Below are 15402 nucleotides of genomic sequence, written 5' to 3' on the forward strand. Positions count from 1 at the left end.
TAAAATTGTTGTTAGCCTAAACCTAAAAAAAAAAAACAAAACATAAAGGGTTGACAACTTTTCCCATTTATTCTGTATTTTTTGTTTTTTTTTAGTTCTACAATACAACAGTGATGCATCAAAACATCAAAGTCTTGATAAATGGAAAGAGACCGATACATTTACCAAAATATACACTGCAATGCATTATGTTACCAGCATTGAAATTCAAGCTATCTCATTACATGTATCTTTATTCAAATTCACGGATTTTTATGTAGACTTGATTAATGTACCTATTTTGATTTGATGAAACCCAGTGTTAGGACTAATTGGCGGTTTACTAGATTTTTTCTAACGGAAAATCGGCTGCAGCTGATCTGAAACACACACTTTTGAGCTTTATGATAAAACGTCAGTTATACTTGCAACCTGTATTACGTTAGTTTTCAGTCTTTAATTTTACATTATTACATGTACACGTCATCGTTCCACAGAAAGGGGACCAAGTTTATTCTATGGCTGTGGCGTCTGGTGGCTACGCGGAATATTGTACTTCAGCGTCAACTGGAACCAAACTTCTCCATAGCAACCTGACTTTTGAAGAGGGCGCGGGAGTTGGAATACCATATTACACAGCATACAGGGCTCTAGTTATCATGTCAGTTCTAATTTTTTCATGTTTAAAAAATCGTTGTAAAAATCTGTCGCTTTTTGTAGGTAGGGTAATTTTTAAAGACATGACATTTTGTTTTCTACAGTGGTGGGGCAAAGCCCGGCGAAACAGTTCTAATTCACGGAGCCAGTGGCGCGGTTTGTATTTTTTGTACAGTACCATTAATTTAGCACAAACGATTACTTCCATCGTATTAATTGCCTTCCTCACACATATCCGTACTTTTGGTCTGTTACCGATTATATAGTTATGGTAATAAATGTTACCATCTATGTGTAGAATTTGTAATATCCTGTTATATTCAATTGAAGACTTTTTTGGACATTCAGGTTGGACTTGCTTGTGTTCAGATTGCTAAGTCCAGGGGACTGCACGTGTTGGGGACAGCCGGAAGTGAGGCTGGGATCGACCTTATCTTACGGAACGGATGTGACGCAGCCTTCAGTCACAGGGAAGACGGATATGCAGCCAAAATAATGGTGCCCTGAATACTTACTCCGCTATTTAACTACTAATAAATATGCTTAACAACAGGAAATGCAATATATAAATTATATTGCATTTCTTTATCCATTTCTACAGGAAGCGACGTCTAACAATGGACCTCAAATCATCATAGAGATGCTTGCTAACGTAAACCTCGAGAAGGACCTGGAAATGATATCAAAAAGAGGGCGAATTGTAGTAAGTATATTCTAGCGTGATAAGAAATAGGGACAAACTGTACAATGTATTTTAGCGTGATAAGAAGTAGGGGGCAAATTCTTCAATTTTAGTATGATATGAACAACAGAGTGAGCTGAAGCTTTCATGATTCTTGAGAGAAATATCCATAGGTATACACATACATTACATGTATTACACGCCCATGTTTACATCCAAGTAATATAGTTTACTTCATGTTTTTGCAGGTTGTTGGAAATAGGGGTTCTGTAGAAATAACGCCCAGACTAGCCATGCAGAAAGAATGCATCGTCACGGGGATGCTGCTGTTTAACGCCTCTCAAGTAAGTACATAAAATTAGATCATGTCATCACTACATGGAGACTAAACAATAACACTAGCGATTAGCTTCTAATTTATATGTAATTCAATAAAAAATATTGAAGGTACAGTGTTGATATTTGAAAAATTTCTGAATAGAATGAAATGGATGAGATAGATGCCGCTGTATCCGCCGGAATGAGAGACGGATGGGTAAAGCCACCAATAGGGAAGACTTATACCTTGGACCAAGCACCTGCTGCTCACAATGACGTCATCAACAACCAGGGCACTCTGGGACGGCTTATATTTAAAGTCTTTTGATACTGCGACGTGTGATATTTTAAAAAAGTAATAAAGATGTATTTACTCAAGGAAATGTACACCTATGATGACGTAATGTATAGACAGGCTTATAAGAATTAAACTTTTGTGTATAAAATAAAGATGTTCATTATATAAAAAAATGGGGTTGAAAATGTAACAATCAGCGATGTGATATGCGTTTATATGAATAACCAAATTGGATTATTTATGTGACTTATCATTTGATCATTTTGGGAATTGATTACACAATGTGACATTATTATCATTGCATGTATTTTTAGAAGAAAGAGCATTTTAATCTTGCAATTTCTTAATATCGATCATTAAAAACATTAGAATTAATGTGAAAGAATCTGGCATGATTTTTTTCCAAACTAAGTTCAGCACATTTTTATTATTATTATGTTAATATCTATTATGTTGTGATTATCGGAAAAAATGTGAAGAATGCAATAAAAAATTCATCCAACTTGCATATTTTCGGATTTTAATTGACGCAGTGGCGTTTATATCTGTAAAGTCCACCATCCGCAACAAAATACATCCTTTTATTGATCAAAATATTAAGGATGAGTAAATTATCATTATGATCATTCAGAAGAATGGACTATATTTAAAAAAATCTTCTACCTAAATTTGGGGAAGGGTGGTCGTTTTCAGATAAAATAATATTATATAAATTTCAACGTAAACTTTGTTATTAATAAATTGTTTGATATACACTGTATGAGCTATACCAATGTAGTTAAAATAGATATTTCATTGATGAATATGAGGCTGTCGAAATGAGGTTATCGAAAAATTATACCCATGAATTAAAGAAAAACCCAACTAAACAACAAAATTATTTGAAGGTCTGTGAGAATCAAAATTGACGAACAAAATAACTCTAGGAGATTTGACGTTATTTACGAGAGTTGTCGATATATTATATATCACCGGTGATATATGTAAGTTAACGGTCTATGATACCGCTCTGTATTCTTTGTTTCCGCAATGATACAGTAGCCTCCACAAATCTACCAGAATCAGAATGTAAAAGGTTGTCGTGTAATAACAACGCACAATATGCCGTGAGAATCAATTATTCACAAAAAGTTAAATTTTTTTTTTATAAAAAAGTGTCTTAATAATACGTAAATTATTTTGTGTCGTTTTTATCGAAGACCGACAGTTCTAATGATGAAAAAACCCAATATCTATATATATTTCTGGCAATTAAACAATTTCTATTTCCGCATTTGTCATTATTATCGTCGAATACTTAATGATTAATTGTTTTTCTAAGGGAAAGACAATAAGTAAAAGGGCTGAACTAATACCGCAACTTCAACTGGCCTCTATCAATGCACGTGTATCTTATTTAATTTGAAAGGAAACAATATTAGATAGAGACAACTGTCAAAGCCGAACCACGTCACCGGATGATGGATTGAGAGGTTATGCAGGTAAATTATTAGACGCCGGTTCTTGAGAGGCAACAGTCAGGTGTAACATAGGGACCTAACACGACTAAGGAGATCTAACTCAGGGGAGACAATCGTACAATACAAACCAAAACAAGGTATGGAACTTTAATTCTTATCATTCTATGATAAAATATAGGCGTCGAAATAAATAATGAACTAAAAGCCCCTACAGATGATGAATTGTTAATATAAAAAAATATACAAAAGTTTATAATTCCGCAAATCTGATGAAGAATAAGTCTTTAAAAGTTGATTTAAATGTCAGGACCGACAAAATGAAGTAAAATACCATGTATTATGTATATAAGCCGTAATATTTCGAACGAGACGTTTCCTCCAAAAAAGTGGTTTACAAGAAACCTGCGCGACTACACGGCTGATCTGCAGGGAACCTGGGGACACATAAGACAAGTAAACACGGTTTGCTTGTAAACTTCTAGATAGAACGCGGAAATTTTGTCCATTTTCAGCTAACTGATTTCCCCGCGACAAGTTAATTAGGAGGGTTAATCAGGTTTGACAGTTAACATTTCTTGGTAATATATTAATAAGCCAGTTAGTTTTTTTTTATCTACTCATCACGATGACTCTTTTTGCGCAACTAGTTTGTTTCAAATCTTTTGCCCGTTAAAGAAGTAGGCAAGAATATAACAGCAAACAGATTACATATTAAACTTCACATCAAGTGAGGCATTATTTATCCTAACCTTATATCAAATAATTGAATTAATCGTCCCACATGTCACTTGTGAACTTGCCAACACGTACAACTTTTTAACATGAAAGAAAAAAAAAATTGGGGGGAAAAATCAGAGTTGTCAATATCAAAGCTGTCCTTTATTTATCATGATTGATAAGTAAAATCAGTTTTGACAGCTGTGTTTTATAAAGTAATGGCTCTTCATTGGGTTTGTCTTCGAGGTCGTGATCAACATAGTTCCGATTCATCTTTCCAGGACGAAGAATATAAGTAACACACCTTTCTTAAACTATTCAAGACGATTAATTGAAAATTAACATTTTTGATCATTTTGACAGCAAACCAGATTTTTTTCTTATTATTTATATCTCCGATTACGACCCATCATCATGTTATGCTAATTTTACTGAGGGCTCTGACGTGAGATGTATATCAATTCCGCGAACTATCAATGTTTCTTTTCCAAACAATAACGAATTTATTGATACATTTGCAATTGTATTTTGTCACAAAGATCGCTTATGTATTCAACACATACCCGTAAGCACAAAAATAAAAACCATATTAAATTGATTGATGAGATGGAACGTCGGATATTGACACCGATCTTCACACAAACTGACTAGTTTAGGTTTTGTTACTTGTAAGTATCGCCTGGTAATTGTACAATTATAACCGTAAGAAAGGGTTAGTAGAATGATATGTCTTGTAAATACGAGCACTGTGTCACCTGACAGGGGCCAACGACAAAGTATCCTAACCCCCCTCATGTATTTAACTGCGGCTGTAGCAGGTTAAACATCACGGACCATTTCCCTCCTTAAACTGAGCTATCGCCTTCCCCACACATCAATGTCTCCTTTAAGGATGCTTTTACTGTAACCTTGTATTTCGGTATTTTATCAGAACAAAAGAATATTCGGTGATAAATGACCCTGTACTGCTTAATCATTGTAACTAACAGAAACATAGCCACCTATCACTCCTCAGACAAAACCGGGAAAGCACTTTTTTATGTCGCGTAGGCCATTCATCAGGAAACCTTATGAATGATTTCAGGAAAATTGTCGCGAACTGTATAAGAACAATTTCATACATCTCATTATATTTATGAGTTCAGTAGTATCTCTAAGAGATACTTGAAGCAAAGCTTTAAAACGGGGAAAATAGAGATATTCATGCAATTAAACATTATTTTTGGGTGGCTTGTTTTGAAGGGTGTGGTTAATTCTTAACACTGCTGGTCGAAATATTCTTGATAACCTCACCCCATCCACCAATAATGACAGAAATTTGCTTCATGCGATACAAAATGACTAATAGGCGCATACGTAACAACTGGAACGCGTGCCAGTGTATGTTTTCGAAGGTGGGGAGGGAGATGCTTTTGTAAACAGACAATTATTCTTATATATATATATATATATATATATATATATATATATATATATATATATATATATATATATATATAATTGAACGTTTTTCGTTTTTATTTATATTGAACGTTTTTCGTGTTTTCTTATTTAATTTTTATCTATAACTCGCCGACCACTGTGGATTTTATTGTGTTTCAATACACACACACATATATATATATATATATATATATATATATATATATATATATATATATATATATATATATATATATATATATATATATATATATACACAATTTATTTTAAGTGGTCTCTCCGAATTTTCGGACGATAAACTCATAGGAAGAGTTCACATAAAAATCAAATAATAAGCCGAAAAACCCAGCACCCCCCCCCCCCCCCATAGCAGGATCAACAGGTTTGGTAAAAATGGCAATCCCCCCTCCTTATATCAGGATCATCAGGTTTGGTGAACATGCTACATGTAAATAAAATGTGATTCATTTTTTCTTGCTACGTGTCTGAGTATCATTAGTGGGTGCTACTACATGTATTTATATGAGCAATCGTAAAAAATCAATAACATAATAATAGTATTTAGTATTATTTCCGAGAAATATATGTGCAAGACCTGCACAGTCTATGACAACTGTTAGCTCATTAGTTCATATATTAGATTATTATCAATTTTTAATAACGCGCAATTCTCTCCGCATATTTGGCGATTCGTGTCTCGTTCAGCAGTGTCAGAATCCTGTCATTTTGCCATTTTTATTTCGCAAGCATGACTAGAAATTCAATGTGATGTAATTGAAATCACAAGGTGAAATTTAATTTTATTGACCAGAATTTCGACATTTCCGTGTTGCAGGAGTCACATGATTTACTTTTTGTAAACACACTTTCACCCTTCTATTATTATCAACTGTCATTTAACGATTTTGTTTTGTTGGATTTTTTTCTTCATTTTTACAAATTTTTAAGTTAATCATAGCTTGTGTTAACTTTCATAATGATGAATAGCTTAATAAAACATTGAGCGATTTATCTTTGTAACAGAGACAAAATGATAAATCATCTGAGCTTGTAAATCTGGGTTCTTTGTACGAACTCAATAAACAACATGTACTTTGTATCATTAATTAATAATTAACTTGCCCTAATGGTTATAAAAAAAAACAAACAAAAGATCCACAAAAAATCTTTAGTTTATGTGCCATGATTCCCAAGATTAAAAAGTTCGTCAACAATACATTGTCCATTTCTGCATGTGATTGAACAGTGTATATCATTGTTATTGCCCATATATTAAAGTATATTTGATTGAATGAATCGTTTTCACATTTATCTATGAATGAAACCATTATTCATACTTTTTAAATCAGTATCTAGAGGAAAATCCGTTTCCTGCATAGCAAAGTTTCCGCCTGAACTTTTCAAATTACGTAATTCATCTGAACAGCAGCGATAAATCATATTCTTTTTTTTTTATTAATGATGATCATAACTTAATTAAGAAAAAAATTTTAAGGAAATTACCTAGGACATCTTATTTGAAATTGTATCAATTTTGTTTTTCATTTAACTAAAATACTGGAAGAAAAGATTACATGTGCATTTTTAAAACGTCTATAAGAACTATGTTCTGTAAAATTTATGTCAAGGAAAAAGGAACGAATGCATCTGTAAACTTATAAATCATTTCTTTGTCCTACAAATGACTGATTAAAGTCATTTGTTTAAAAATGAAATGGATGACAATTAGGGGATATTTACAATTGTACACAATGCAATTTGATTTATCAGAATAATATATGGCGCCAGTAGTCACAAACATCTATGTTACAATCTGAGCTAAGTTGTACTGAAAGTCTAGAAATACCAAATTATGTATTTAAAACATTTAGCCCAATTAGACCATGACATTTAATGAGAAACGAAAGAAAAAAATACCTTGTGTAATTTTTTGAAATTTATTGATGCATTTGTCAAAAATACCGATATATTAAGCATTTAAGAAATCAGAGTTTGTATTTGTTATTGAAATTATATCTAGCTTCCTTTTTAAATTTTTGACTTTTTATTCCAGAAGAGACAAAGAGCAAAAAAAGTATATTTATCTCCCGTAAACGACGCACTTAGATATGTCCCTACTATTAGCATTTGGATTTCTGCTACTTATTCCATCATCGCAAGGTAAGTAATTGTATTGTTATGAATTTAGATTGGCTAGATGGCTGTTGCCATTTTCAGACGGTATTAATCTCCTTAAGACTTCTCTATAAAGATGATGGAAATTTTTCTTCACGAAATAGTAGTTTATAGCTTAAAATTGCACCATACTAAAAATTAAGGTACATTGTATATCTGTAGGCTAATTTGTTGACCAGCAAACCATCTTCGATAAACAAATTTTAAAAATCGCAGTTTATGATCTATATTGTATAGTGTATAATGGAATGTTTATTAATCAAGTATTTTTTATATACAGGTCAATGGGCAGGTACTCCTGGGGGCGGGGGTAGTAATCTTGGGGGAAATAACCAGCAGGGCGGAGACATTCTGGGCGAACAGACAGCGCCCGCACAGCTCCCAAACATCCGGTCCCAGCAACAGACGCCCGGATTCCCCCAAAACTTTCAGGGTTTCCCCCAGCAAAATAATTTTGGAGCTCAGGGGTTAGGTGAGAGAGGCCAAATGTTGCTGCTAACCAATGGTGCTGCCAGTGTACTCATAGCGAACCGTGACCGCCTCCCCCGCGACAGAGTCCGCAGGGTGGGCGTTCCGGTCTCACTTATTCGTGCTTTTGCTATTCAGCCTGAGGTTTTGCTTCCATCTTCGCTTACAGCCAATGCTATCTCAAATGTTCGAACAACTGCATCCCGGCGAGGTAGGCTTTTAATGTCACATTAATAAATCGAAATGTCACATCAATAAATCGAAATGAAAAGATTTTATCTTTGTTAAAAATTTTTGATTTATAAATTAAGTCTTTTTATAATATTTGAACACTTACACATGTAAAAGATTATTTACCTATAAGATTAATTGCTTTAGTTTTGTTGTATATTGTATAATTGTTACTTTTCACGACATGTACATTGTAAGTCTAATCCTCCAATAATAGTAAGTTTTTTTTAATGCACTACATGCTTTGCAATTGCACAATGTATTGTATGAATTGCTTTTATGTGTGTTTATTTTGTCAATTATCATAATGATGTATGTACATTCACATGTATTAAATGTTGTCTTTTGAGAATACCCAACCGCTTATATATTATATAAACCTTAACTGTCAATAATTCATCTTTTATTAGTTACAGTGAGAATTAGATAAAATATAATATCATATTCCTTTTTTATTTGAATTCACTATTTCCCTGTTGAATCTTAATTTGATAAACTCATAACCGAAGAAACGTATGTTGTGTCCGTTTAAAACTGCAAAGTAATGTTTTTTTTTTTTTTAAATAAGCATGTTTCAATTGTAGGCGGCGGAGGTAATCCTTTCCTGAGACAACAACCCTTTTTGCGTCGGCCTCGTAAGTTTTTAAAAAAAAAGTTCCAATCTTTATTATTTTGGAACAATTTTTTTTATAGATAAGCATTGCAAACACTTCTTTTTCTTTCTTCCTATATGAAGCATTTTTACCACCATTTGGAAGACAAGGACAGTTGCCATTTCCGCCATTCAGAGGTTTGACACTTTTACGTTTTCTCTACTCTTTTAAGACGATATTTTAATATTTCATAGATACAAGTATACACTCAAGTTTATATTTACATGTTTCTGTTATTAGAAATAATTTAATTGCCAATATCTTTCATAGGACCTTTTCTTCCGTTTTCACCTTTCGGAGGTATGAACGTCCAAATACATGTATATATCAATGTGTATAGAATATCCAAACTTAGCACAAACAATTATTTTTTCAAATGCACTATACTACAGTGAATCTTTTAGCTGATTTACAGTTGCATGTGCTTTATTACATCTTTAGTGTCACGTGTATGTTATATAATCGAAATTTTGAAATTCCAATTATCTTATTAATTATAAATTACACCATTATGCACTAGATTATTAATAAGTGACATATATAATATAACATAAAGTGATATACTTTTTAAAATAATCTCAGTGAACAGAGTTTTGTTCGAACTTACTGATTTATAATACATTTAGTATCATAAATTTCCAACATTTGCCTTTAATTGTTTTATCTCAGAAAAGTGCACGACAAAACATTTTTAAGGTCTTCTCGTTATCAAACACACTTCTTATGATAAGAAATTCATGAAATTTTGACACAGTCAAACGGATCATATTACCAAGTATCTATCAGTTTAATCAAATTTGACCTTTTTGTTTTCGCATAAAGGTCAGGTCAAGGTCACTACCTTTTTCTTCAACATAAAGGATGATAAAAATAAGTGTAGCTCTTTGTAGTTCTGTACACATTTGTTTAAAATTTGAAGATTCTATTCTTCAATGAAATAATAGAATATCAAAATGTCTATCAGCTTATACTACTTAATCGAAATAAATATTTATACTAAAATTGATATTGTTTAGCCCGCATTTCCTCTAATTTTCTTAAATTTTGAAGAAATGTTGATCATTTTATTTTATTTTTTATGCTTCCAATCATAAAATACTTCTGATTTTTATGTATTATAAAGACTTTATATAAAGATATAAATAGACAGAAAAGCTTATGTGTTGACCATTTAATAAGAGAGAAAAACAAATTTTAGTGATTTTTTCCACAAAAATCAATGTATAGAATGGGCGCTTTAAAAAGCTTGTAAAAATGTAATTTGATAGGCAAATCATATTTTTAAAACATATTCTGAAACCCAAGTATCATACCATTAGTTCACATTGGGAAAAAAAATCCAACATTAATGTTATTGTTTTTAAAATGCTAAAACAGACTCATTAATCTGCAGCAATTCTGAATTGCAAAACATGTGATATTTTCAATACTAAGCCAAAAATATAGTCCTTGTTAGATTCTTAACATTGATTAATTTTTCTATGCAAAGTTGTATGATAGTAAAAAAGAAAGAAAAATATCAAATTTTAATTTCCTTTTATCTCGGTTTACTGAACAATTAAACAAATTTACGTTTGACAAGTCAAAAACCAGAAAAAGACTCCTTTCTTAATTTTATTTCGAATCTGGCGAAAATTGGCAACGGCTGTTTTATGGTTTATAATCCGCAAACTTTTAAGGTTAGGGTTAGGGTTAAGTGACCAAGGGCGTGCTTCAAAGTAGCATCATAATTCGGATAATTCAACAAAATTAAACAACTTAAGTTCACAGAAATTCAAAAGTTCAAAAGTTCACTTAACGATCAAAGTTCACTAAAAGTTCAAAGTTCACAGGTTTAATACCTTGACCCAGGGAACTGCAGAAGTCGAGTTTTTATCGCTGACTCTTGGGAGGTAAAGGGGTCGATCTCGGCATAAAAAAACATATACTAGTCTCAAATCACCAGTACCAAAATTTCAAACTTGATACTGACTTATATATAATCTTCCATATAAATTTTATAAAAATGAAATTTCAAACTTGATACCGTTTTCACTCGACAAGTAGATATAAATACGAAACATTATTAGCTTCACAAGCAATCAATGGGCACCCATCTTATTTACACGTACCAAGGCTTCTGTATTGCATACAATGTATCTATGCACTTTAGTATTCATAGATTGGTGGTATCGCTTTAATACTATATTCATATATAGTTATGTCTTATCAATTTTGTTATAAACTTTGTGTATTTAATATAAGTGAATCAAACGCTCAAAATAACCAGTATTTTCATATGTAACAAAACCAACTATTCCATGCCTTTTATTCATTTCATATGCGATATATGCAATTTTTTTCACGACAGGCAGACCAGGTTTTCCACCAATTGGAGGTAACTTTGGAGGTAAATTCGATTACTTCTATTAACACATCAATAACATTACCATTTGTATGTGATATATGTAGTTGCAAAAATATCCACGAAAGCAAAAAAAAATGAGCACAAATTATCAATTAAGGATTGCGTAAATTAACTTTTCAAAATGTAAAATACTTAAAGAGTCTTCATCTATCTCGTATTTATTAAGTTTTCCAAAGACCAAATGAATATGTTAATTGAAGAAAGAAAACGTTTTTTTACTTGGACATGTAATTCACGAGATTTTATAACTTTATTTAAGGACGACCTGGACTCCCCGGGTTTCCTGGAGCTCCCTTCGGTATGTACTAATTTATTACTTATAATCGTGAACCGGTACAAATGTTCATTATTTAAAACCCACAGGCACCCGACGCTTTCTCATATATAAAAATATATAAATGAACCTCCTACCTTATAATACACAGGTGTATTATTAGGGAAATAGTATATATTTGTTATATATGAAAAATATATAAAAGTCAGGTGCTTGTGTTACACTACCATTACTCTACGAGCTGGAAACGTCGATTCCGTGCACCTTTCAGAGACTTGAAGAATTTGAGTTAATGATTTACATTCATTTTATTTACAGGACAACAAATCCCATTCCAACAACAGCCCCCGTTTTTAGGAGGAGCCGGAGGTATGTGTTTTGGTTGTGATATTCCATTTGCTACAGTCTGCAAACTGCCCGCGGTTAATTAGACCGCGGTACAAGAGTTATGAAACCAGTTTAGCATTTATTTCTGCCCCAATGATATTTGTTTTGAATTGAACTTGTATAAATGAAATGTTATCTGATTCCTATTTCATGGATATTAATTTTTTATTTATTTTTTTTTTCTTCAGGTCAAGGTCAGGGGCTTCCTGGCCAAAGTGGAAATGGTAAGTTTACCAGAAAGATCCTCTAAAGATACGACTGAATTGTCTGAATTTGACATTCATCATATTTTTAATGATGTCTGTACTAATTTTACATTTCTTTCTTGATTTCTCATAGCATTTGAATTTCAATCACCTTTTTCTGGAGACTTAGGTATGAATGCAAAGGAAATGAATGTTATTATTTCCCTTTGTTATCGTACTTTGATTAAAATTTTAAACAATCTTATAGACAAGGAACAACGCATATATTCTGTTTAAACTAACACATTAAACATTTGTACAGAAGAAATTCTTTCATGATATAAAAGAATTTTAAATAAATAAAGATCGAATTATGTGTAAACCAAATGCATGACACCAACCATCGTTCATATATGGTATAAACGGTGTGATGAACCCCCTCGTTTCATTGTGACGACAAGTTAGCAAGATTTTTGTTATATTGACCAATAATATTTTTTATTGTAATCCTGGAGAAAAAATTCAAATCCTTCACTCTATTCACTCCACCCTGGGAATATGGACTTATAGCTATTTTGTATCCTATATTGCATAGTTTTTGGTGCATGAAATCCTTTTATTTGATTCAAATTAATGGAATCATCAACAACATTTCTTTTCTGGTTGTTTTTTTATTTATATATTTTGAAAAAAAATCGATTAAGCTTTTATTTTCTGTTTTAGGTGCAGGGGGCAACCAAGGAAATAACGGTAAGCTTTATCTCTCCAAATTTCTTATTATGCACAATTGGTTAACTGTATCCTCAAGTGTCGCTCTCATTTAAGGAATAAGGAATCATTCTTTGAGTGTTATGAGGTAATATATTTGGACGGGGCGTAATTAATTCCAATAAAGACTGAAGAGCTTTATTATAGATTTAATCACGCCCCGATCGATATAATCACCTAATGATATTTAAAGAAAGATTCGTTATTATTTATATTTATATATTTTAAGCAATTGTATTAATATTAGAATATACCTAATGTTAACTATCTTAGAAAGAACTTAATGCAAACCCTCTTGCGCGCCAACAACACGTCATTTGAATTTATAGGACAGTACGTTTCAAAACTGATTCGTAGTGTTACCACATACAAAGACGTTTAGTAACATTATATGAGAAATATATAACGTCAGGTGCTTATGTTACACTACCATTACTCCTCGAGCCGGGAACGTCGATTCCGTGCACCTTTCAGAGACTTGAAGAATTTGAGTTAATGATTTACATTCATTTTATTTACAGGACAACAAATCCCATTCCAGCAACAGCCCCCGTTTTTAGGAGGAGCCGGAGGTATGTGTTTTGGTTGTGATATTCCATTTGCTACAGTCTGCAAACTGCCCGCGGTTAATTAGACCGCGGTACAAGAGTTATGAAACCAGTTTAGCATTTATTTCTGCCCAATGATATTTGTTTTGAATTGAACTTGAATAAATTAAATGTTATCTGATTCCTATTTCATTGATATTGATTTTTTTATATATATTTTTTCTTCAGGTCAAGGTCAGGGGCTTCCTGGCCAAGGAGGAAATGGTAAGTTTACCAGAAAGATCCTCTAAAGATACGATTGAATTGTCTGAATTTGACATTCATCATATTTTTGAATGATGTCTGTACTAATTTAACATTTTTTTCTTGATTTCTCATAGCATTTGAATTTCAATCACCTTTTTCTGGAGACTTAGGTATGAATGCAAAGGAAATGAATGTTATTATTTCCCTTTGTTATCGTACTTTGATCAAAATTTTAAACAATCTAATAGACAAGGAACAACGCAAATATTATGTTCAAACTAACACATTTAACATTTTTACAGAAGCAATTCTTTCATGATATAAAAGAACTTTAGATGAATAGAAATCGAATTATGTGTAAACCAAATGTATGCCACCAACCATCGTTCATATATGGTATAAACGGTGTGATGGGACCCCCTTGTTTCATTGTAACGACAAGTTAGCAAGATTTTTGTTATATTGACCAACAATATTTTTTATTGTAATCCTGGAGAAAAAATTCAAATCCTTCACTCTATTCACTTCATCCTGGGAATATGGATTTAAAGCTATTTTGTATCTTAAATTGCATTGTTTTTAGTGCATGAAATCCTTTTATTTGATTCAAATTTATTGGAATCATCATCACCATTTGTTCCGATTGTTTTTGGATTTAAATATTTTGAAAAAAAAAAGTTTGATTAAACTTTTATTTTCTGTTTTAGGTGCAGGGGCCAACCAAGGAAATAACGGTAAGCTTAATATCTCCAAATTTCTTATTATGCACAATTGGTTAACTGAATCGTCAAGTGTCGCTCTAATTTAAGGAATACAGAATCAGTACTGAGTATTATGAGGTGATATATTTTGTCGGCGCGTAATCAATTCCAATCAAGCCTGAAGGGCTTTATTATAGTTTCGATCACGCCCCGACCGATACTATCAACTTATAATATTATAGATTCGTTGTTACTTATAATTATATAATTTTAAGCAATTGTATTAATATTAGAGTATACTTAATGCAAAGTATATTAGAATATACTTAATGCAAACCCCGCTATCGCCCCAACAATAAGTCATTTGAATTTATAGGACTGTACGTTACAAAACTGATTCGTAGTGTTGTTACATACAAAGACACTGAAAAATGTAAATGAATTCGTGTACTTTGGAGTTCAAATTTCATCTCTCTTTGTTCTGTACGTATAATCAGTTTTTTGTATCAGGACTTTATATTATATAAGCATTACAGGGAAATACTCGCCCCGTTTTATTTTCGTCCCTTACACCCTTGTTGCCAGCCGGCGAATTTAAGACTGTGCGAATTTCGATGTTTCATATTATCTTTTTTCAAACACAACTGTGTATGGGCAACTTCAAGACGGTGCGAAACTGCTTGCTAGTGTAGAAGGGTGAAAATTAAACGGGGCAAATATAACCCTGTATACAGTGATGCTATCTTGGGTGTTTTCCATTAGAAGGGATTTGTGACATTTTATGTAGCAATCAACTTCAGTCATT

The 15402-nt window shown here is 32.2% G+C and overlaps 1 protein-coding gene across 2 annotated transcripts in view; it reads left to right on the top strand.

Annotated features, from left to right (window-relative positions):
• The window catches only part of LOC128191520 (collagen alpha-2(IV) chain-like), a 36256-nt gene that overhangs the window by 3088 nt on the left and 17766 nt on the right, over nucleotides 1-15402 (top strand). Inside the window, exons 4-24 of one of the 2 annotated variants that reach the window (XM_052863624.1) lie at nucleotides 477-640; nucleotides 741-792; nucleotides 985-1134; nucleotides 1238-1339; nucleotides 1567-1662; nucleotides 1800-1955; nucleotides 3343-3415; nucleotides 8010-8408; nucleotides 9013-9063; nucleotides 9165-9218; nucleotides 9352-9381; nucleotides 11432-11470; nucleotides 11748-11786; nucleotides 12081-12131; nucleotides 12338-12373; nucleotides 12489-12524; nucleotides 13058-13084; nucleotides 13624-13674; nucleotides 13879-13914; nucleotides 14031-14066; nucleotides 14604-14630. In XM_052863624.1, the coding sequence (XP_052719584.1) occupies nucleotides 477-640; nucleotides 741-792; nucleotides 985-1134; nucleotides 1238-1339; nucleotides 1567-1662; nucleotides 1800-1955; nucleotides 3343-3415; nucleotides 8010-8408; nucleotides 9013-9063; nucleotides 9165-9218; nucleotides 9352-9381; nucleotides 11432-11470; nucleotides 11748-11786; nucleotides 12081-12131; nucleotides 12338-12373; nucleotides 12489-12524; nucleotides 13058-13084; nucleotides 13624-13674; nucleotides 13879-13914; nucleotides 14031-14066; nucleotides 14604-14630 (1705 nt within the window). Of the gene's footprint in view, nucleotides 1-476; nucleotides 641-740; nucleotides 793-984; nucleotides 1135-1237; nucleotides 1340-1566; nucleotides 1663-1799; nucleotides 1956-3342; nucleotides 3532-7607; nucleotides 7715-8009; nucleotides 8409-9012; nucleotides 9064-9164; nucleotides 9219-9351; nucleotides 9382-11431; nucleotides 11471-11747; nucleotides 11787-12080; nucleotides 12132-12337; nucleotides 12374-12488; nucleotides 12525-13057; nucleotides 13085-13623; nucleotides 13675-13878; nucleotides 13915-14030; nucleotides 14067-14603; nucleotides 14631-15402 lie in introns of those variants that run through there. The other variant, XM_052863623.1, reaches the window with a different exon arrangement.

Source organism: Crassostrea angulata, chromosome 7 (genome assembly GCF_025612915.1).
Source record: "Crassostrea angulata isolate pt1a10 chromosome 7, ASM2561291v2, whole genome shotgun sequence".
Classification (NCBI taxonomy): Eukaryota; Metazoa; Mollusca; class Bivalvia; order Ostreida; family Ostreidae; genus Magallana; species Magallana angulata.